The sequence below is a fragment of the Gallus gallus genome, chromosome 26 (assembly GCF_016699485.2).
Source record: "Gallus gallus isolate bGalGal1 chromosome 26, bGalGal1.mat.broiler.GRCg7b, whole genome shotgun sequence".
NCBI lineage: Eukaryota > Metazoa > Chordata > Aves > Galliformes > Phasianidae > Gallus > Gallus gallus.
The window spans coordinates 4,447,510-4,468,317 of NC_052557.1; the positions used below are offsets into that span (position 1 = coordinate 4,447,510).

The 20,808-nt window shown below is 61.8% G+C and overlaps 1 protein-coding gene and 1 long non-coding RNA gene across 9 annotated transcripts; one reads left to right on the forward strand and one right to left on the reverse strand.

Moving 5' to 3' along the window:
* The first annotated feature begins 5,631 nt into the window (after nt 1-5,631).
* Nucleotides 5,632-7,805, forward strand: LOC100858737. 2 transcript variants are annotated; one of them, XR_005841913.2, is made up of 5 exons: nt 5,632-5,812; nt 5,990-6,316; nt 7,086-7,111; nt 7,189-7,294; nt 7,452-7,805. It is a non-coding gene; the product is annotated as an uncharacterized LOC100858737 (long non-coding RNA). The 2 variants fall into 2 exon arrangements; XR_001470202.4 differs by having other exon boundaries at nt 5,632-5,673.
* A 116-nt stretch (nt 7,806-7,921) lies between these two features.
* Nucleotides 7,922-14,676, reverse strand: HMGA1 (high mobility group AT-hook 1). Of its 7 annotated transcripts, NM_001396357.1 has the most exons (7): nt 14,586-14,624; nt 14,239-14,278; nt 13,723-13,899; nt 10,472-10,585; nt 9,692-9,772; nt 9,261-9,311; nt 7,922-8,858 (listed from the first exon to the last, which is right to left on the reverse strand). In NM_001396357.1, the coding sequence occupies exons 4-7, from the start codon at nt 10,571-10,573 to the stop codon at nt 8,802-8,804; spliced, it is 291 nt and encodes a 96-aa protein (NP_001383286.1). In that variant the 5' UTR covers nt 10,574-10,585; nt 13,723-13,899; nt 14,239-14,278; nt 14,586-14,624; the 3' UTR covers nt 7,922-8,801. The 7 variants fall into 7 exon arrangements, with proteins under 7 accessions (NP_001383286.1, XP_046760036.1, NP_989700.1 ...); XM_046904080.1 differs by lacking the exon at nt 13,723-13,899 and having other exon boundaries at nt 14,586-14,676; NM_204369.2 differs by lacking the exon at nt 14,586-14,624 and having other exon boundaries at nt 14,239-14,511.
* Between the last annotated feature and the right edge of the window lie 6,132 nt (nt 14,677-20,808).

Here is a 20,808-nt window from a genome sequence, read left to right on the forward strand (position 1 = left end):
CCTTCGGGTGATGGGCTGCTGGGAATGAAATTTTCGGTGTCCTCTGCAGCTTCTTGACTACAGTATTCCTTTCTTCCTCACTGCTTTCTGTGCTGTACGTATCCATTGTGCACGTGAGGACACTTTGCACGCTGGGAAGCAAGGAAGAGGGGAGAAAGTGAGCAAAATGCCTGGCTCTTGGGATGCTTTCCTACTGGGGTGCTCTGTGCCCTGAGTGACACCTCAGGGTTGCAGGGTCAGTGATGCAGTGGCAGTAAAGGAGAGGTGTGCTGTGTAGAATAAAGGGCTTCTCTATGGGAGCAGTTCCCAATTCTGGCATTGAATCACTTCCTCCGGTCTTGTCAGAATCAAATCCTGGTGTCGGGGACGTGCATGCTCCCATCTGGATTTATAGATGTGTTTGGGAACTTAATGGAGAAGGGAAGTGCATTTGGCACTTAGACACCTCTGCTTAGCATGATTATCCCTTAAACCCCAACTACTAACACAGTGCTGGCTCATCTGACAGGGCAGCCTGGATTACTGCTGCAGCAGCAGCACGCAGGGCTAAGCTGATGCCAACCGATGGGTTTGCTGCTGTTTGTTCTGTTCTGTGAACTCCAATGTTGGAGCAGGAGAAAAAGGAGGACGGTAACAGGTGGGTAATGTCTTCCAGTGCTGCTTGGTTCTTCCAGCAGGTGCTGGTCAGCCCTGGTGCTGCCCTACTGACTTCACCTGAGGCTTTACACACCAGAGGAGGTGGATGTCTCCATGTGGAGGTGTTCCAAATGTAATTAAACTCAACGAGGGTTGAAACTGCCCCACTGTTGAGCGGTAGGAAACCTCTCTGATGAGGTTTTGGAATGGTGGGAGAGTGATTTCTGTGCACAGATCAGTGGCAGTTTGGAACCGGTGGGCAGCAAATGTACAGTGTGATACTCCTGGAGCTATTGCTGTAAAATGATTTCTTGGTTTCAGATTCAGACTTAGCTCTGTGGGGCCTTCCATGGGCAAGTTTGAAAGGAAGAAACTATTTCAATTAAAAATAACATGAGAGACATTCTGTCTTCCATGGAAGAGAAGCCTCACCACGCGGGATGTGGTCAATGTGCGCCATGGCTGTGGCTGCTGGTCTGAGAGGCTCAGGGCAATGGAACGACACCAAAGGGGGATATGCTGCCCTCGGAGTTGGCCAGGAAGGGGTTAAGTGTGGGTGGTTCTCCATTGCTCCTGAAAACTGGCATTCAGGGCTGCTGGAGTACTTCTGGTTGCTGCACAAAGATGGATTGTTGGGTTTTGCACAATAGTTCCTTGGCGATGGGGAAGCTCGGTGCTAGCAGATGGCAGGGAGGTTTGCACCTCCTTTATCTGTTGCTCGTGTCCTCAGCAGAGCTGTTTGGTGCTGTCCTGCAGGCAGCTGGAGCTCAGCAACGCCGTGCTGCTTTCCTTGGCATTGCAACAGCTTCCAAACAGGGATGCTTGGCATTTGCCACGCTGGGCACGTGGCCCGGCTGAGCAGTGCTCGGGGTTGCTCTCAACTTTGCAAGCTAAAAAGATGTTGGTTGGGTCACCTTTAGCAAAAAGATGGACGAGGAGTTCTGATGGGCAGCTGGCTAACTTCGTTTAATGCATTTAAACAGAGCTGAAGCTGTAGGCTGGCGTCACTGCTAAACTCAGTTCACCAGTAGCTAATTAAAACCTGATAGAAGGAGGGATACGACGTGCCCTTTAGTGGAGGGGTACTTTGTTATGGGTCTCCTGAAGCTGCTGCCGGGATCAGCTGGGAGGGTGAGCACCTGGCTTGTTTGCTTTGCTCTTCCTGCGCCCCATCCCTTGATCATGCACCGTGAGTTTAAGATGCAGGAAGAAGCTGGGAGTGTCCGTGGGTTCTCCTGGTAGACCTGCAGGATTTAACCAAGCTGTTCTGCTCTGAGAAAGGATCGCATGCACAGAGAAATGGAGCCTCCCCAGGGCTGTCCTCAGATCAGATCTCTCCGCTTGCTTTGCAATAGAGCGGTGGCACAGAGAGGTGACTGCACGTCTGCTGTCTTTGGGATCTGTTTCTCTTCCTTTTGCAGGATGCGGTTCCTCCTTACGTGGGTTTGATTCCAGCTTAGCAGCAGCGGTGCATTCTGTAACAGCAGAGGAGAGGTGCTGCGTGGTGCGGGCACGGAGCTGTGCAGACAGCACCCACTGCAGTGCCTTCATTCCCCTTTGCTGCAGGGAAGGCAGGAGGGAAGGAACCGTAACCACCAACATCAGCTTTGCTGCCAGGCAGAAGTGCTCTGTGGGCTCTTTCTTTGCAGCAAGCTTTCCGTTGAGCAAGAAGGCAGCTCAGTTCAGTGTGATCTTGGATGTGCCTTAAAGCAAGCTCTGAAAAACGCCAAGGAGTTGGAATCTGCTGGAGCGTGGCTTCTCCTCTAGTGCACACCCCAAGGGTTTGGTGGCTAAAAATGCGGGTAGGGAATGTCAGGAATCCTCCCTTCCATTCCCAGATCCGCTCCGCTCTCCCCGCTTAATGGCACAGCATCCTCTAGTGGCTGCGTGGGCTTTGGGGTGCAGGTGAGCTCGCTGCTGCTGTGTTCCCATCTTGTCTGACTGTAACACGTGCACCCGCCCTCGTTTCTGTCGCTGCTGGGCTCAGCTTGGGTGCAGGGATGGCTCTGGTGGTGGGAGGTGGTGTATGGAAAGGCGCCGTGGTGCGGTGGCTGTGCTGTCTGTATGGAATTAAGAGGTGTAGATGAGTGAAGAAGAGCACTTAATGGATTGCAGAGGTCTTTTTGGGGCTTTATAAAACCTCTCCTTGGTGCTGCTGAGTCGGGGCTGGCTTTGGTTTGGTTTTTCCTGGGGGGGGGGGAGGAGGGAAATGGAGAATGTTGATGTTACACTTGAGAAATCAGCTCAGAAAGCACCCTTGGGAGGTCCAGGGGCGTTTGCTGAACACCTTCTGTGGCCCATTTTGTGCTCATTGAGTGGGGAGGTTTGGAACCCATCGCCTTGCAGTTCTGTTCTGCTCAGTCCTCTCCTGAGCTCTGCACCCACCGCTCTCTGGCAGCATCCCTGAGCACAGAGCAGACCCCATAGCGTGGCAGATCGATACCCAGGGAGTGCCACTGTACCAGCTGGGTGTCACTCAGTGTGAGCAGCTGTCAGTCTGTTCCATTGCCTCTCTAACCACAGCACCCCAATGCTGCTGCTGTCACCCAGCTCCCGGCCTCTCCGTTCCCACTGGGATGAGGTTTAAACACCACAGACACCTCCATCTCATTCTTTGGGTCTGGGCTGGGGCTGCACAACTGCAGTCAGCATCACTCCAGGTGCTCCTGCAAATCAGTGCTTTCAGGTGGGAGGTGCCAGCAAACGGCTGTTGGCTTCAGGTGGAAATGTCAACCTGTGGTAGGGAGAACTGGGAGCAGCCTGAGGTCTGCGGTGACTCTCAGCACTCCATTCTCCACGAATCCCAGATGGATTTGGATATTTAATTCCCATCATCCGTTGTGTTTCCCTCACTGCAGAGCCGTGTCCCCTCACTCCCTGCTTTGTGTTTCTAAGGTTATGGTAGATCAAGCGAAGGTGGTTTGCAAAAACACTTTATGACCGCAGGGGCACTTTGGAAATGCTGCGTTTCTCTTTCTTACCGACTTGGACTCATTCTTATTGCAACTCAAATTCCTGTTAGATTCTCCTGGAGGGTCAGCTCTTGGTTGGGAGCCCACCCATGGCACGGCTGTTCTCCTTCCCTCCCACTCAGTGCTGCCCAGCAAGTTTAGCACCACCCTCTGTGTTGTGGATCCCTCCACCCGTGGGGTTTCCAGGGGGAGCAGAGATGTGCACCCCACGCTCAGCTGGCATTGGTACCAACCCTGCGCTGCTTATGGGGTGAGCTGTGTGTTGGCTCTATCCAGCTGGGCCGTGCACAGCAGCTCAGCACTGCCTGCATCCCTGTGTGTGTGCCGGGGGGGTCTTGGGCAGAATAATATCATAATTGAAAACAAATCCCCCCCCCCCCCCCCACACACAACAAAAACTCGGTGTGAGCTGGAGGAGCGGGTAGGCTGTAACTCAGTGCCAACCAATAAACACACCCATGTTTCACACTCTGTTTGCTGCGTGGTCTCTCGGCTTCAGGTGGGGATGGGGCAGAGGGACCACGGGGGGGGGGAACCCCCCCTGCTGCCAATTGCTGTGTGTGGGGTCTGGAGGAGCAAATGCTGGAGGGTCCCTGCAAGTGGGTGGGAGCCCTTCGGGTTCCACGTGGGGGGGGTGGTGCTGTGGGGTTGGGGTGAGCTGTAAGGCGTTTGCAGCCCTGCATTGTGGGGCAGAAGCGTTGGGAGCGCTCAGAAGCCCACAGGTGGAAATGGCCCTTCTGCTGCTGCTGGGGGGATGCAGAGCAGCAGCAGCACCCCGTATCCGTCCTCACCCATGTTCATCACTCACTGTTCCCATTGCTTCAGCGCCGTGTCTGCCCAGAACCCTGCCCAGGTGTGGCATCACACTGCAGGTCCCAGCAGTGCCAGCAGCCCATCCGCAGCCATGGCTGACACACAGCACAGCGCCGGAGCTCCATTGGGAAATCAAAGGTGACTTTTGATGGTGTTGGTTTCTGACATTGCCCCCCAGAGACGCAGGGATACCGTGACAGAATGGGGGGGGAGGTGAGGGTGGCTGCGGGGGGTTCTATGTGTTCTGCTGCACTTTGGGGAGCAGAGCAGCCCGTTGGCTCTGCTGTAGGTCTGCCCGCTCTGCTCAGTGCCCCCCGGCCACAGAGGGGCTGTGACCCCAAGGCTGCTGGTGGTGCTCTCTTTCTGCTGCCCGATGTTTCTCGGTGGGGGGGTTAAGGGTGATTTCCTCATGGCTGAGCAGCCCCGGTGCTCCCCCAGCCCTGCTCTTCGCTCACTCTCTCCAAGCAATTTTCCTAGAAGCCGCGGGTCTTATTTTTAGGTGCAGCAATGTCAGGTTGGGGGGGGGAAGCAGCGAGCAGGAGGATCCCATGGCTGCTGATGTGGGAGCGGGGCTGAGGTTTGGGAAGGACGTGGGATGTGTGGTTTGGGATGTATGGGATGCAGAGGATGTATGGGGTACGGTGGGCCCCGTGGGGTGAGCTGCGCTGCGGGGTTTTGGGGTGACGGTGACCCCTCTTCTGAGCATCCTGTGCTGATCCGTTCCCTCCGTCCCCACTGGGGGGACCTCTGGGGGCCATGGAGTGGCAGCAGCGACGGTGGGTGCAGTGAGGGCAGCGCGGCCAGCAGCACTGCGGGGGGCACTGGGATGGATGGCTGGGAGCGTTGGGGACAACGGGACGCTGGAGGAGCCTTCCAGCATGGGGACAAACCGGCCTGATAAAGCAAAGGGTTTTGGCACCCCAGGGCAGAGAATGTCCCCAAGGAGGGCTGTAACCAAACCCCCCCCACAGACCCCATGCTGTCCCTGTCCCCTTTTGGCCCATTTTTCTCCTTCCTTTCCCCCTTCCCCTTTTTTTGAACCCTTTTCTATTTCCCCCTTCTCTCTCTCCACCCCCCCCCCCCCCATCCCGGTCTCTGCTGCCCCCTAGCGGCCGAGCGGCGGCTCTGCATCGCACTCGGAGCCCCGCCCCCTCCGCGAAGCCACGCCCACATCTAAACCACGCCCCCCAGCGCCGAGCCCCGCCCCGCTGTCACGCGCCGAGCGGGTTCCGGGTGCGGGCGGTGCGCGCAGGTGGGGCGGGGCGGGAGAGCGGGGGGGGCACAGAGCGCGGCCGTGCGGGGCGGGGGGGGGCGCGAGGGGCGGGCAGTGCGCGGGGTGAGGGGGGGGTCCGGCACACGGAGGGGTGCGGTGCGGTGCGGTGCTCGGAGAGGTGCGTGGGGCGGTTCCGTGTGTGGGATCTGCAGTGCTGCGTCGTAGTGGGGCGCGCTGCGATGGGGGGTTGGGGGGTGGCGGCGCACGGCCGGGTTGCTTTTGGGGCGGGGGGGGGAGCAGCACAGCAGCCCGGGGTGCTCACCGCCCCCCCATCCCCGGCCCGTTCCTCCCATAGGGCCCCACGCAGGGAGGGCGCCCCGGGGTCGCGGTGACGGCACCCACAGACGGCCCTTCCCGCTGCGTCCGCGTGGCTGAGCGCTGCGTAACCGCCCCCCCCCCCGGCGCACTGCACGCCGTCATTACCGGGGCCGCCTCAGCCCCGCCGCCGTCCCGCCGCTCCATCCGTCCCCATGGTGGGAGCGGCCGTCGCCGCACCGCCGCAGCCGCAGCTATGAGCAACGCGACGGCTCCCAGCGCTCCCGGCGCGGCGGGCGATTCGTTGGTGGGCTCCGTGCTCGGCCCCTTCGTGCTGCTCACACTGCTGGGCGCCGTCGTGGCTGCGGTGAGTGCGGGCGGACCCCGACCCCGTACCGACCCCGTACCGACCCCGTACCGACCCCGTACCGACCCCGTACCGACCCCGTACCGACCCCGACCTCCGCTCTGCGCCCGCCCTCATCTCCCTTCGCAGCCTCACCCCGTTCCCCGTCCTTAATCTCATCCTCGACCCCGCCCCATTCTCAACCCCGTTGCTGTCCCCATCCCCTGCCTTAAATCCGTCCCGTCTCCAACCTCATCTCCATCTCCAATCCCAACCCTGTCCCATTTCTCAACCCTCTCCTAATCCCCAGCCCCAGTCCTGCTCTCATCCCCAACCCCAGCCCTGTCCCATTTCTCAGCCCTAACGCTGTCCACGATCTCATCTCCAACCTCAGCACCATCCCTGTCTCCATCCCCAATCCCAACCCTGTTCCCATCCTCAGTGCCATCCCCAACCCCATCACCCCCATCCTCAGCACTCTTCCAATCCTCAGCCCCAATCCTGTTCCCATCCCTAACTGTCCCGTCTCATCTCCAACCTCAGCACTGTCCCCGTCCCCATCTCCAACCTCGTCCCCATCAACACTCTCCCGCTCCTCAACCACAATCCTATCCCCGTCCACAACCCCAGCCCTAACCCTATCCCCAGTCTTATCCCCATTCTCAACCCCAATCCCATCCCTAACCCCAACTCTATCCCCCTCGTCAACTCCATCCCCAACTCCAACCCATCCCCCAATCCCCCCCCCATCCCCACATCCCACTCACACCCCCTCCCGCTCCCCATACAGGTGATGTACGTCCAGAAGAAGCGGAGGTGAGTGACCGGGGACCCCCACCCCACAGCCCCCCCGTTCTGCGCCCCATCCCTGCTCAGCCCCATCCCCACACCAGGTCGGAGCGCCTGCGGCACCGCCTGCTGCCCATGTACAGCTACGACCCCGCCGAGGAGCTGCAGGAGTCTGAGCACGAGCTGCTGGTGGAGGCGGAGGAGCACCAGGTGAGAGGGCACCTTTTGGGGTTGGGGGCTGTATTTTGGGGTTAGGGGCTGTGTTTTGGGGTTGGGGGGCTGCGTTTTGGGGCCAGGACCTGCATTTTGGGGTTGGGGGCCACGAGCTGCATTGTGGTGGCTCAAGGCTCTCTATCCCTCCCTGCAGGTGGGTCCCAACTGGGGGTCCCGTGGGGGCTGGAGGGCCTGAGGCTGCCCCACAGCGGGGCCGGGCCCCACAGCTCTCCCCGGCAGCGGCTGCACAGCACCAGGAGCAGCGTCAGTGGCCCCACAAGCACTGATGGTAATGGGGCATCTGCCACCTTCCTGCACATTTCTGCTGCTGTTTTTGTTGAAACCACCCTAAAAACCCCATAAATGCACTGGGGATGGGGTGGGAAATGCACTGAGGCTGTGAGACAGGTGCAGCCCCACGGACTCCTGTAGGCCCTATATGGGGTTTATGGGGCTGGGACACCCCAGGCTCCCCAAGTGGGGGCAAATAAACGTTTCTCTGTAATAACAGCGGTGCTGATGATGGGCAGACCCCACTCGGGGTTCAATCCCAGACCCCATAGGAGGCTCAATCCCAGAGCAGAGCGTCAATCCCAGCGCCACCCCAGAGCAGAGCATCAGACGTCCATAAAACGTTTTATTCAAGTAACTGCAAATAGGAAACCAGACGGTTGTTAACAGTGGAACAAAAAAATAAACAGTAATAAATCCCCCCCCCCCCCCCATTGCCCCACACTGGCAGCACCCTGAACCTGACACCGAACCCCCCCAGCCCCACTGCAGCCGTGGGGGTGGCACAGGGGGGGGGGACCCCCGGTCTCCCCCTACCCCCACCCAGGAGCAGCAGTGACCGAACCCTTAAAGTAGCAGTAGAAAAAAAAAATGAATGAACAAATGCCTGAAGTGGGGGGAATCCCCCCCTGCTGCGACCCCAGCAATGCAACCCCCCCCCCCCAAAAAAAAATAAAGGGGAAAATGATGACCCCAAGCAAAGGATGCCCGGCGGCCCCACACCGGCACAGCAGTGCTCCACGAGCCGAGAGCAGAACTTAAATATCCAGAGGTAGTTGTGAATGAGAGGAGAACCAAAAGGACTAAAAAACAAACAAACAAACAAAAAAAAAAACCCCAAACCAACCCAAAACAAATTACATATATATATAAAATAATAAAATAAAATTAACCGGAACCGATGGGGAAAGGGGTCACCCCAAAGTGGGCACCGTGGGGATGCAGCGGGGGGGGAAACGGGGGGGGAGTGGGGCTGCCCCACTGTGCTGGGGGGAGGAGGGTGGGGGTCCCCCCCATAGGGCCGTGGGGCTGAGCCCTCTGTTCCAGTGCTGCTGTTGTTGGGGGTGAGGAAGGAGCGGGGCAGGAGGAAGAGGAGGAGGAGGAGGAGGAGGAGGAGGAGGAGGAAGCCGGGTGCTGCTGGGGGGGGGTTGTGCCCCGTCCCTCTCCCTCAGTCCTGGGGGGTGATGATGAGGTAGCGGCGGTTCGGGAGGGGTCACTGCTCCTCCTCGGATGACTCCTGGGAAATGTTCACCTCCTCCTCGTCCTGCTGCTGCAAAGCAAGGGAGAAACGTGGCCTGGGGGAACCGAGTGGGGAAACTGAGGCACGGGCACTGTCCGGCGCTGGGACTGCCCCTACGAGGAGCCCCGTGGAGCTGCTCTGCTTCAGTGCAGTGTGGCACAGCCGTGGTGTGCAGAGCCCCAATGCCCGCGGCTGTGCCCCGTGGGGGGGTGGGGGTGGGGGGGGGCACACGGCGCTGACTCAGCGCTGAGTTGTGAGGATGACTCAGCATCGGCCCACGCGTCCGCCCGCCCCATTCATAAAACGCAGCGCATTGGGATGGGGTCACTGCTACCAACGCGGGGGGGGCACAGCGACAGAAAGCCCCACGGCTGGGATTGGGGGGGATGGGGAGGGGGGGGGGGGGAGGGGAAAAGGGGAAGGAGCACTCACCGGTTTTTTGGGTCGGCCCCGAGGTTTCATCCCTGGCGTGACTGAGGATTTCTGAGCGTTCCGGGGTGGGGGGGGGGGGAACAAAAAGCTGAGGTCAGGATGGTGCACCCCCACACCCCCCACCACCACCACCACCACCTCTGGGCTCCCTCCCATCCCTCTGCTGCCAAAACCCATCACCCCAATGGCATCCCGCAGCCACTGACAGCGCCGGCCGTGACTCACGCAGCAGCGCAGGATGTGAGTGGTGTGTTCTGAAGGCAGGTCGCAGGGTGTGTGCATGCAGACACCCCACAGCACGGCCCTTCTTCCCACCCCCTCCCCGGGATGCAGCTGCCATGGCCGGGGGGGGGGGGGCGGGGGGGGGAGGTGGGAATGGGGATCAGCCCCAAATGCCACTCATTGAGCTCTAATTGCTCCCAGCCACCTACCCTGCCTTTGGAGCTGGCCTTGTTCTTGCTGCCCTTCGGCCGTCCGCGGGGTCTCTTGGGGGTGGGCGCTTCGCTGGGATCCTGTAGGGGGGTGGGGGGGGGGAAAGAGTTGAGGGGGGGCACTGCGGATGGGGTCGGTGCCTCTGCGATGTGGGAGCACTGCAATGGGGTCAGTGCTGCTTTGGGGCAAAGCACTGCTGTCCTTTAGTGCCCCCCTCCGCCCCCCCAGTGTTAATCTCCCAGCTTATCTCCTGCTGGTTTCTCAATCCTCTGCTCAATGCCCCCCCCCCCCGCCCCCATTTGCCAATTTCATCCCATTGGGAAACCCCAAACCTGTCCAGCAAAGCGCTGGGAATTGGCACACATCGCCCTCGTGGGGGGAGGGGGGAGGGGCGGGGCTGTGCACAAAGCGTTGTGGGAGGGCTGTGGCAACCACAAAGCCCCCCCCCTCCCACCCCACCCCCCAGCATCTGATCCCTCTGAGCAGCTTGTGCTAATAGGGCTTTAATTAGCCGGGCTGCAGAGGCAGCTCCAGGGGAGGAGCTGCGGGAGAACCCAGAGCCTTCCTCCCCAGTGCGGGGGGGGGGGGGGGGCTTTGAGGTGCGGGGCTTTGGGGTACGGGGCAGTCTGGGGGTGCCTCATCACCACGGTGCAGGTGGGGGCTGCACCCTGAGCATCGCCCCCACTCCATCCCCGTGTGCCTACGTGCCCCCCTCCCCACCACCCATCCCTCGTGGTGACCCCCCCCAACCCCCATCCCCCACCCCCCCCCCTCCATACCTCCGGTTTCTTTCTGGGCCGCCCCCGTCCCCTCTTCTCCGCCGCGTCCTTTTCCCCCTTGGAGGCCAGCGGCGGGCTGGGCTTGGCGCCGGCGTCGCTCATCCTTCCCTGCGGCTGCGGTGAGGAGGAGCGGGGAGAAAAAGGGGAGGAAGGTCGGTCAGCGCTCGGCCCCACGGCGGGAGGGAGAGGAGGAGAGAGGGAAGGAGGGAGGGAGGGGGGGGTGGGGGGGGGGGGGAGGGAGGGCGGTGGGGGCCGCGGAAGTGACTCAACGGGGCCGCGGGGGACGAGCGGAGCATCCCTGGGGTCAGAGCGGCCGCGGTGGGCAGCGGGAGGGGGAACCCCCGCTGTGGGGTGGGGGGGAGGTGATGGTGAGGGATGGGGGGGGGGGGAGGTGATGGTGAGGGATGAGGTGCTGCGTTTTGGAGCTGCGCGGTGCCCCATCGCGTTACACAGCGGCTGAACGCGCAGCTCTGAGCCCCGCTGAGGGCTCTGCCGGATCCGTGCGTGTGCCGCTGGGATGGGAACTGGGAGAGCCCCCCCAGTGCTGCTTTGTAACCCCCCCCAGTGCTGCTTTGTAACCCCCCGCCCACGCGGTGCAGCCGCACGGCCCCAACGCAGCACCCGATGCCCCTTCGTCCCACTCAGCACCGCCCCACTGCGCGCAGACCCCCATAGGGCACTGCAGGGGGGGGGGGGGGCACAGCAGCCCCTCGGCCCCCATCAGCCCTCATGCACTGGACGAAGGCACGAAGCAGTGGGGATGGAGCACGGAGGGCTCCCGGTGCTGCCGTCCTGGGGGCCCCACAGCCTTTTGGGGAGCCCGACCCGCAGCTGAGCATCAGTTCCCCTTCCACCCACGTGGGCTGAGCGGCTCCGGATTTAATCTGGAGTCCTTCAGATCCCACACGCTGCACCAGAGAGGGCGAAGTGGAAGAGGAGGAGCAGCTGCACGGCCTTGGGGGATGGGGGGGCTGTGGGGGTCCCGGGCTGCATCCTGCTCCAGTGCAGGAAGGGAAGGGCTGAGCATCCCTGCTGCTCCCAGCTGGGATGGGCGCTGCATCCCATAACCCAGCCCTGCTCCCGGGTTTGGGGACACCAGGGATCATCCCAGGCCGTCCCATTGCTGCGTGGCTTTCCTCGCTCGTGGGGAAATCCCACAGAGGAGCGAGTTTCTCCACCTCCTCCACCCCAATAACGTTCCCGGGGGTGGAGGGAAAACCTGTAGGGAAAACTTGCTCATCCGGAGCCACCACAGCACAGCACAGTCAGCTCCCAGCCACAGCCATACAGAGACGGGCACAGCCCTGGTCCCATTCCCAATGGAGGAGCTGAAGTAGAAACGACACCAAACTCTTCTGCTCCTACAGCAGCATCCCCACGTCCTGTGGGTCCCAACTGCACCCCCGGCACAGCACAGGGGGTCCTTCTCCCATACGCTCCCTTCCATCAGGGTTAGGCACACGTGAGCTGAAAGCACGTGGCTTCCATGGGACAGCACTGCTGCTTCTGTCCCGGCGTTATGGGGTAGGGGGATGCTGGGCCCTATGGGGGACACCATGGGGCACAGCAGACGATGCTCTCACACTGAGCATTCTCAAACCCACGCATCAGCTCTGGAAGTGACTCACGAGTGCAAAACACCCCCTGCCCCCTCTCCACCCCCCCCTTTGGTTTGCTGGAGGCAGAAACCACGCGGTCACATCAACGCCCCGAAAACACAACTTGAAGCATCCCGGGGTCCTCCATTCTGAGGAAACGAACCATCAGCTCTCTGCTTCAGGTTAAGGGAAGGGAAATAGCGGCGGGTGAGCAGCGCTTCTCTCCTGGTTTAAGAGAGAATCGGAGGAAACGCGCCCTGCAGGCTGTGCTGTACCCCCACCCCGTGCAGCCGGGGGGGGCTGCAGCCTCACACAGCCCACAGCCCGGCAGCAAAGTGCCAACACCCCCACATCCCACCCCCCGCCACGCACTGCCGGCTCCACGGCATCACCCCACTGCTGGGAGGGTCCCGAAGCTCTGCTCTGCTCTTTGCAGATGGGGATACGGAGGGTGCAACGTGGGGGTGGGGCTGTGTGATGGGGCTGCAGGGCCGCTGCTGCACGTGGGCGATGCTCGGCTCCCCAACACCCACAGGACGGCAGTGGGTGTTTGCAGCTCAGCCCCCCCACCCCAATGCATCGCAGCCAGAGGGGAGGGAGCAGCCGGGTTGCCATGGAAGGAAGGAAGCAGCTGAGAAAGAAACCTTTCTGCAGAGGGGGGGGGGACGGGTGGGAGGCGCAGCGGCGCTGGGGGGCGGCGGGGACACATCCTGCGGATCGATGGGGCTGAGGGATGGATGGAGAACCCCCTCCGTCCCTACTGGAGCGCTCTGCCCTCCTCCCCAGCCCCATCGCCGTGCTGCAAGCAGGCAGCAATGCCTGCAAGGCCTTCCCCACCCCCCCCCCCCCCCCCAACATACGAGCAGCCCCATTCATCCATCCATCCCCGCTCAAACAAACCGGGGGGGGGGCGGTGCCGTACATCCACCCCATCATTGCACGCCCAGGAAACGGAGCCCGACGGCAGCGGGGGGGGCTGAGCCGCACCTCCTGGGCGCGGGGGGGGGGGGGGAGGAATAGTGGAGAAGTTGCAGAGCGCGTTCGGCGGGGAAGGAGCGCTCATTACGACCCCCCCCCCCCCCCTTACACACACACACACACCCCGGGGCTGCTTTGAAGCCCCCCACCCCCCCCGGCTATTAAGGGCAGCCCACCCCCCTTCCTTCCTGGGCATGCATCATAAAAGGAAGTGATAAAAGAAAGGAAGGAGGGAGGGAAGGAGGGGGGGGGAGAGAGAGAGAAAGAAAGCGGGCAGGAAGGGCAGCATCGGGGCTTTGTGCTGCGGGCGGTAATAAAGCCCCATTTCGCAGCACCGCCCCGCGGGGAAAGGCCGGGGGTTGGGGGGGGGCAGAAGCCGAACCGCGGCCCTACATCTTTGCACGGAGCTGCACCCCATACACACACACATACACACACACACACACACACAGCCCGGTGGGGGGGGGGGGGGGTGCAGCCGCACCGACCCGGGGCCGCACACAGCGCCACGCGGACCCCCCGCCCCGTCCGATGCGAAGCGTTGGAGCCCTACAAACGGATCGCACCGCGCTCCCCTCCCCCCAACCCCCTCCCATCCCCCTCCCCCCCCCCCTTCAGCCCCTCCAGTCGCATCGCCCTGCGGCTCCCGGTAAGAACAGCAGCAGCAATACGCACCACCCACCGCCTCACGGTGCTCACATCCACCGTTTGGTCTCCGTACACGTTCAGCAGCCGTCGATGAATGTCGACGGGTTCGATCTTTTCCGCATGCAGGAATTCAATCACACACCACTGCTTCATACGCACTTCGATGTCGGACGCCATTTTGTCGGAGCGCCCCTCTGCTGCCATCTGTCGCGCGGTGACAACGCGGAACGGGGCATTGGCGGGAAGGTTCAACCTCCACCGCCATCCCATCGACATCCGCCTCTGACGTCGGGTGTGTGTGTGTGAGGGGGGGGGTTGGTTGGAGGGGGGGGGGGTGGATCGACGCGAGAAAATAGGAGGCATTACTTTCGGAGCAACCCCCCCCTCCTCCTCCACCCGCAGCACAGAATGGCGTACGGGGGGGGAGGGGGGGTGTTGGGGGGGGGCAGAGAGCCCACGACCCCCACATCCATCCCCATTGCCCCCCCCATATCCATCCCCATCTCCCCCCCTCCCCCCCCCCCCCCAAAGTGCAGCACTCACCGTCAGTGCGATCCCGGAGATGGGCGCTCGGAGGGAGCGACTGTTGTTACGATTATTAATTATGATTATTAATTATGATTAGAGTTAATTTTCCTCGTTGGGACCCCCCCCCCCCCCACGCACACCCGTGGGCAAACGCGGATCTGGAAGGGGAAGGCAGAGAGGGTCTTAAGTTGTGGAGGTCCCCTTTTATTGGGATAATAAAGGGGGGAAAAAAAACCCAAAGTGCTCCAGGGGGAGGAAAAGGGGTCAGAAGCGTTAAGGAAATAAAGCCAGAAAGGGGAAAAATGGGGGGAGGGAAAAAAGGGGGGGGGGGTGTGGGGGGGAAGGTGCGCTCTCAGCCTTACTGGAGGGGGTCCAGCTGTTAAAAATAGCCCAAACGCGCTGGAAATTAAAGTAAGGGCACCGGGGTGAGCGGAGAGCCGGGGGAGGAGCTGTGGGGCGGGGAGCGATAGGGCCGGGGCTGTGGGGCCGGGGCCGCGTGTGGGGCGGGGCTGCTGCAGGACCCCCCCCCCCTTCAGCCCCCTGTAGGGTCGGTTGGAGGTGCTCCTTGGGGGGGGGGGGTCCGCATTTAGGGCTGCTCTGATCCTTTTGGGGCTCTGAGAGCGTGAAGAAGGGAGGATTTCCTCTCCATCCCATTTCAGAGCATAGGGAAAATCCCCCCCCCCCCAATAAAAACCCCAACACCCCCAACGAGCCCAGCCAACGAGGGAAGGGGCCTTTGTTTGCCCTCCGGGCTTTGTTCCCTCCTGCCCAGCCCCACGTGGAGCCGCCCAGAGTGAGTTTCATCCATTTAAACCTCTTTTCCTTCTCCTCCCCCCCCCCCGACCCCCCCCCCCCCCGGGCAGCTCTATCCCCCAGCACTGCAGTGATGTCCCGCAGCCCCATTCCGGGGACAGATCCTAAAGTTACGCTGATGCTGAACTTCCCCAATAGGCACGTGGTGCAGATGGGCGGCCCTTTGGGGAGGGGGTATGGGGGGGGACACCCGATGCTCCTTTATCCCACACCGCCCCATCCCGGTGCTGAGCTGTGTTTGGGATTTGGGTGCCCGATTCCCACTCGTCTCCCTGGGAAAGGGGAAACCGGATCCTGCAGGGCTGCTCAGGAAAACAAATCCCAGCCCACGCCGTTGGGGAACTGGAAGGCGACAGAACCAGTTCACCCGGGGTGTGTTCATCACTGGGAGAGCCCTCTTCGTTAATCCTCGTGGCTCCGGGCCTCGCCAGACTTGTGACCCCATTGCGTGGAGATGTGTGGGTCTGGGGGGGGGGGGGGACACCTGGTGATGTGAAGAACCCACTGCCATCACCCCCCGAGCTGATGATGTGCCGACATTTATGGCAGTAATCGGCTCCTGGGAGGGGAAGGGCCGAGCGTTGGGGTGAAGCCATGGGTGTGCTGGGGGATGTGCAGCAGTGGGTGGGCTGTGTGTGCTGTGCCCGGGCTGCCACCACGTCCCTGCATGCCATGAATGGGTGGCACCCATAGGGACACATCCCCACCTGGCATCTATAGGGACACATCCCCACCTGGCACCCATAGGGACACATCCCCACCTAGCACCCACAGGGACACATCCCCACCTGGCACCCATAGGGACACATCCCCACCTAGCACCCACAGGGACACATCCCCACCTAGCACCCACAGGGACACATCCCCACCTGGCACCCATAGGGACGCATCCCCACCTGGCACCCACAGGGACACATCCCCACCTGGCACCCATAGGGACGCATCCCCACCTGGCACCCATAGGGACACATCCCCACCTAGCACCCACAGGGACACATCCCCACCTGGCACCCATAGGGACGCATCCCCACCTGGCACCCACAGGGACACATCCCCACCTGGCACCCACAGGGACACATCCCCACCTGCCCCCCCCGCTTGGCTGCAGCAGCCTCAGGTCTGGCTGTGCGCTGCTCTGGATCCTGCTGGGTGTCTGTCCTGCTGTCCCCATCCCCTGGGATGCTGAGGACACATTTAGGTTGAGGAGGGCAGCAGGGTGGCTGCTTTGGCTCCGTGGCTCAGCCACCCACGGGACCCCATGGTGGACCCATCCTGGGGGGTTCGGTGCCCTGTTAGCTGCTCTGCATCCCTCAGTGCTCCGGGGGGGGTTATTCCTTCGGGCCCCTGCCAGGGGCCGTGGGCCACGCTGGGGCCGGGCCACGGCTCGGTGCAGCCTCACAGCGCACAATGGTCTTTTGTCCGGGAACATCCCGCCATCCCCGCTTCCCAGTAACATGAAACCTCCTCGGGGCTGCGGAGCACAAAGCCCCGTGCTGCTGCCCCAACCCCTTCCCATCTCCTCCTGCGCTTTGGCACGCGTGCACTGAGCGCGCCAGGGCTCAGCTGCGTGGCGAGCAGTGGCCACACGAGCCACAGTCCCACCTCACGTGGCTCCTGCCAGGAAGGGGCGGCACAAACCAGCAGCCCTTTGCCACCCCCGTGGCCACGGGAGCATCCTCACAAGGATACCTCCAACCCCTGGCCCTGCGGTTCCATGCCTCCTGCAGACCAGGAGCTCCTCGGCACCACTCCCCAGCAGCACCCAGGTGCAGAAAATACCTCTGCCTCCCCCCCATGTCACACACACACACACAGCCCCCTGCAGCCCCAGGGCTGGGGACCAACAGTGAACTGTAAAAAGGGATGAGAGGGAAGGGATGAGAGGAAAAAGGGATGAGAGGTTGTAGATCATTAATAGGGAACGCAGCAGAGAAGAATGTGAAGGGTGGTTATTGGAGCACTCACTGCCTGGCCCTGTCTGCTCACCTTATCTTTATCTTAATCGAGGTGTTTGATTGCAAGTGGCACATCCAAAGCTAACAGGGAGGCAGAGGAGCCGGGGGTCGGGGGCAATATGGGATGTGCTGCATGGGGTGGGGGCACGTGGGGTCCCCTGAACTGCTTCCCGGGACGCCTCTCTTTGTGGGCACTGCCAGGGGGTTGGGGAGGGGAGACCCAGCAGAGGGCAGGGCTGCGTGCGGAGCAGCCCGTGGTCACCTCTGTGTCCCCAAGAGGGGACATCTCCAGCGCTGTCCCCACCACGTGGATGGGCTGCTGTGATGCTGAGTTTGCTGTGACGAAGGGGACACTCCGTGCACCCCTCTCCTTGTCGGGGCTCTGAGCAAACACCCTTCCCAGCCAAACTTTCCCTTTGACTCTCAGCTCCGGTTGGAAAAGGGACCGAGGGGTTTTCTTCCCTTTCTGCTGTGATTCAGGTGCTGCTCACGCCTGACTCGTGGGGGGAGCGCAGGGGTGGGGGTGCAGGAGGAGAAGGAGGTGGTGGGGCTGGGGGTGGTGGGGCTGGGGGCACAGCCAAGCTGGCAGGGCGGGGGGTTGGTGGTCAGAGCAGCTCCACTCTCCGACGCCGCACCTCGTGTCCCGGCCGGGCTTAATTAACGGGTTTGGAAGGAGGCGGGTGATGATGATGGGTTCGGGACCGGAGTCGACGGCACCGCGGTTCCCTGCTGCCATCTAACGGGGACAGCCGTCCCGGCAGCTGCGTTGGGGGGTGTGGGAGGGGCTTCCCCGGGACCCCGTTAAGCCGAAGGGATGGGGGAAGCTGTAGGAATGGGTGATTGCTGCTCTGAGCATTGGGACACCCGAAGGCTGTACTGTGCGTTGTGGGGCGGGGGCTGATGGCACCGTGGGGCTGTGGGAGCAGTGGGTCAGCCCAGCTGGGAGCTGTGCAGGTCAGGCTAGGGCTGTGCCCGCCGGTGCTGCCTTTAAAAGCAGCGTGAGGAGGAGGTGGCTTTGCCCTACAGGGCTCTGCAGCTGTCCCTTCTTCACAGCCCATCCCTGGGGGGAGTCCCACTGTTCGGAGGGAAGGGGGGGGGGGGTATGTGGGGGTGATGCTGGATCGGATGGGACCCCCTGCTGTGGGACTTCCCTTGGCTTTGTGCTCTGTCCGTTGGCCCCATTTCATGCCCCAGGCAAAGGGAGACAGCTATGGTGCAATGCATGGGGCTGAGCCATATAGGCTGTTTGATCACCCCCCCAACCCCAAAGGTCTATGGGGGCAGCGTGTGTCCCCAGCGGGTGTCACCCAGGCACATGGTGGAACCCAGCCCTATGGTGTGGCTCAGCCATGCCATGGGGATGTGACATTGTGCCCAGTCAGGGGATTAGGGACGGCTGTCAGTGGTATCACTGCCCGTTCCCAGCTCCGGTTACGTGGGGCTGAGATGTGGCGCCTGGCGGTGCTGGAGCCGGGGGGGGTCAGCTTTCAAAGAGCACAGAAATGTGAGCAGGGGAGGTGTGGGGGGATGTGAAGGGAAGGAGTGCGCAGCGAGGGGCTGGGGGGCTCTGAGAGCCTGGAAGCTGCAGTGGGGCTGAGCATCACACCCCTCTGTGCCCCTGACCCCAGCAGGGGAAGAGGCCCTGTGGGATTTGGGGGGGGGGTTCCCATGCTGTGCGTCCACCTCTATGGCTTTGTTGTGGGGTGGGAAATGCGCTCTCCTCCCCCCATCCATCACCCGAACCCTCGGTGGGGGTGTGCAGGGCTGGCAGCTGCCTTCCCCTACCAAACTCAGGGTGGGGAGGGGTTGATTAATTGCTCGCTTAGCAACTGCTAATCAGCGTGGGGGGGCCGGAACTGAGCGAGGTGAGAGAGTCCCCCCCCTTCGGGGTGCAGCATCACGACGGTGCAAACTGGGGGCGGTCACCGTGACTCGGGGCTGGGGGGGAGTGGGGACCGTGATTTTCCTGCTGAGATCCCCCAGCCCTCCCACCCCCCTCCTCGAAGGAGAAGGGACCCAAAACATCGCAGCCGTGCGCTGCGTTTAAAGGAAATAAAAAACGCAGCCGGGCACCGGGAGGGCACAGAATTGGGTAGAATGCGTGGGTTGGGAGCGGGGGATTTCCCGAAGGACGCGTGGAGAGCTCTGGGTGGGAGTGCGGGACGACACGGTTTGTGTCACCGCTGCGCGTGGGCGACCGCCGTGCGGGATCTGTGCGGGATCTGTGCGGGATCTGTGCGCCCATCGCCAGACGGTCCGCGGGGCAGAGCCGCAAAACGCCCCCAGCGCCTTTCTGCCACTGCAGCCCGGCTGCAGTGAGGGCGGCTGCCACATGAAGGCACTGGAGGCATTTGCTGGAAGCCCGGGGATGAGGAGATGTGGGGATGTGGGATGCGGGGATGCGTGCTGTGGGATGCAAGGTGCAGGATGTGAGGGTTGGGATGCAGGATGTGGGGATATGGGACGCACAGTGTGACATAGGGGATGCATTTGGGTGATGCGCTGATACAGGGAGTGCAGCTGTGGCTCTGGCATGCAGGAGCTGGGGTGTGTGTGTGGGGCGGAGGGGGGGCTGGAAGGGACCCCTGGGTGGGTGGGAACACCCTGGGGGGTGGTGTGGTCCGGGAGCAATGTGCTGCACTGGGCTGAGTGCTGACGGGCGGATCCCTCACCATGGGAGCTGGCAGCAGTCCCACAGCAGCCACCTGAAACCACCTCACTCCTGGCCAAGGCTGACCCGCTGACCCCTGGCTGTGCAGATTGCTGCTGATCATTTTGCAGCACTCGCTGAATGTGCTGAGCTCCCTCCTCCCCTGTACCCACACATCACACAGCATCACCCCACCTTACCCCTGGGCTGGGGGCTTTTGGGGACCCTGCAGTGACCAACACATGGGAGACCCCCCTCACTGGGGTGCCACGAGCCGTGCTGTCCTGGCCCAGCTGGCTAACGAAGGCGAGGGCTGACTGATGAAGGCATATTTTTATTATTATTAATTGGTTTACAGCGTGAGAAACCGTGAAATCTGGGCCATGCTTTATTACAGCTCCTATCACGCTGGACAAGATGGGAATAATTAACTGCATGGTGCTGCTGCTGGAGTGTGTGCTGAAGGTACCCCGTGCCACCAAGGTGGGGGCTCTGCTCTGCTCCGGGTCCCCTGGTGGGCGATGTCCCCCCCAAGTGCTGTTGGAGCTGCTCCTCCCATGGCCCCAACCTCACCGGGACAGCCCTGGGGCACTTTGGGGTGGGAGACACCGCCCCGCAGACAGCGCCATTTCTTCCTTTTTCTTTTTAATTAATAACGATGCGATCGTTTCTTTAAAGATTAATCCAAAGGGCGTTTAAGTATTAATGCAGCGCAGCAGATGGGTTATTCGGTCGCGGCCGTGCGACGCCCAGCAGGGATTGGTGGAGGGGTTTTGTGCCATCGGGGCGGTTCTCACCCATCCCAATGTGCCACCGCAGCCCCACAGCTGCACTGTCCCCTCCACGTCCCCCCAGGGCAGCCCGGTGACATTGGAATTGGGGCTCTGAGGTGCTCCGGCAGCGTTCTGCCACTCGGAGAAGGAGGATTTCTGCTTTGCAGTGGGGTTTGGGTACGGTGCTGCTTCTCACTGCAGCTTTCCTGCATGGGGGGGGGGACGCACCGACACCCCCAGCACAGCCCCTCATTGCTGCAGTTGGTCGATGGGTAACATAATTACTCCTGCAAAAGCAAATCCGTGCCGGCCTTGGCTGCTTGGTCGGGCTCCAAGGAAGGCAGCGTTTCCTTGCAAAGTACGAGGCCATGAATATTTGATGCCTGAGGAGGGT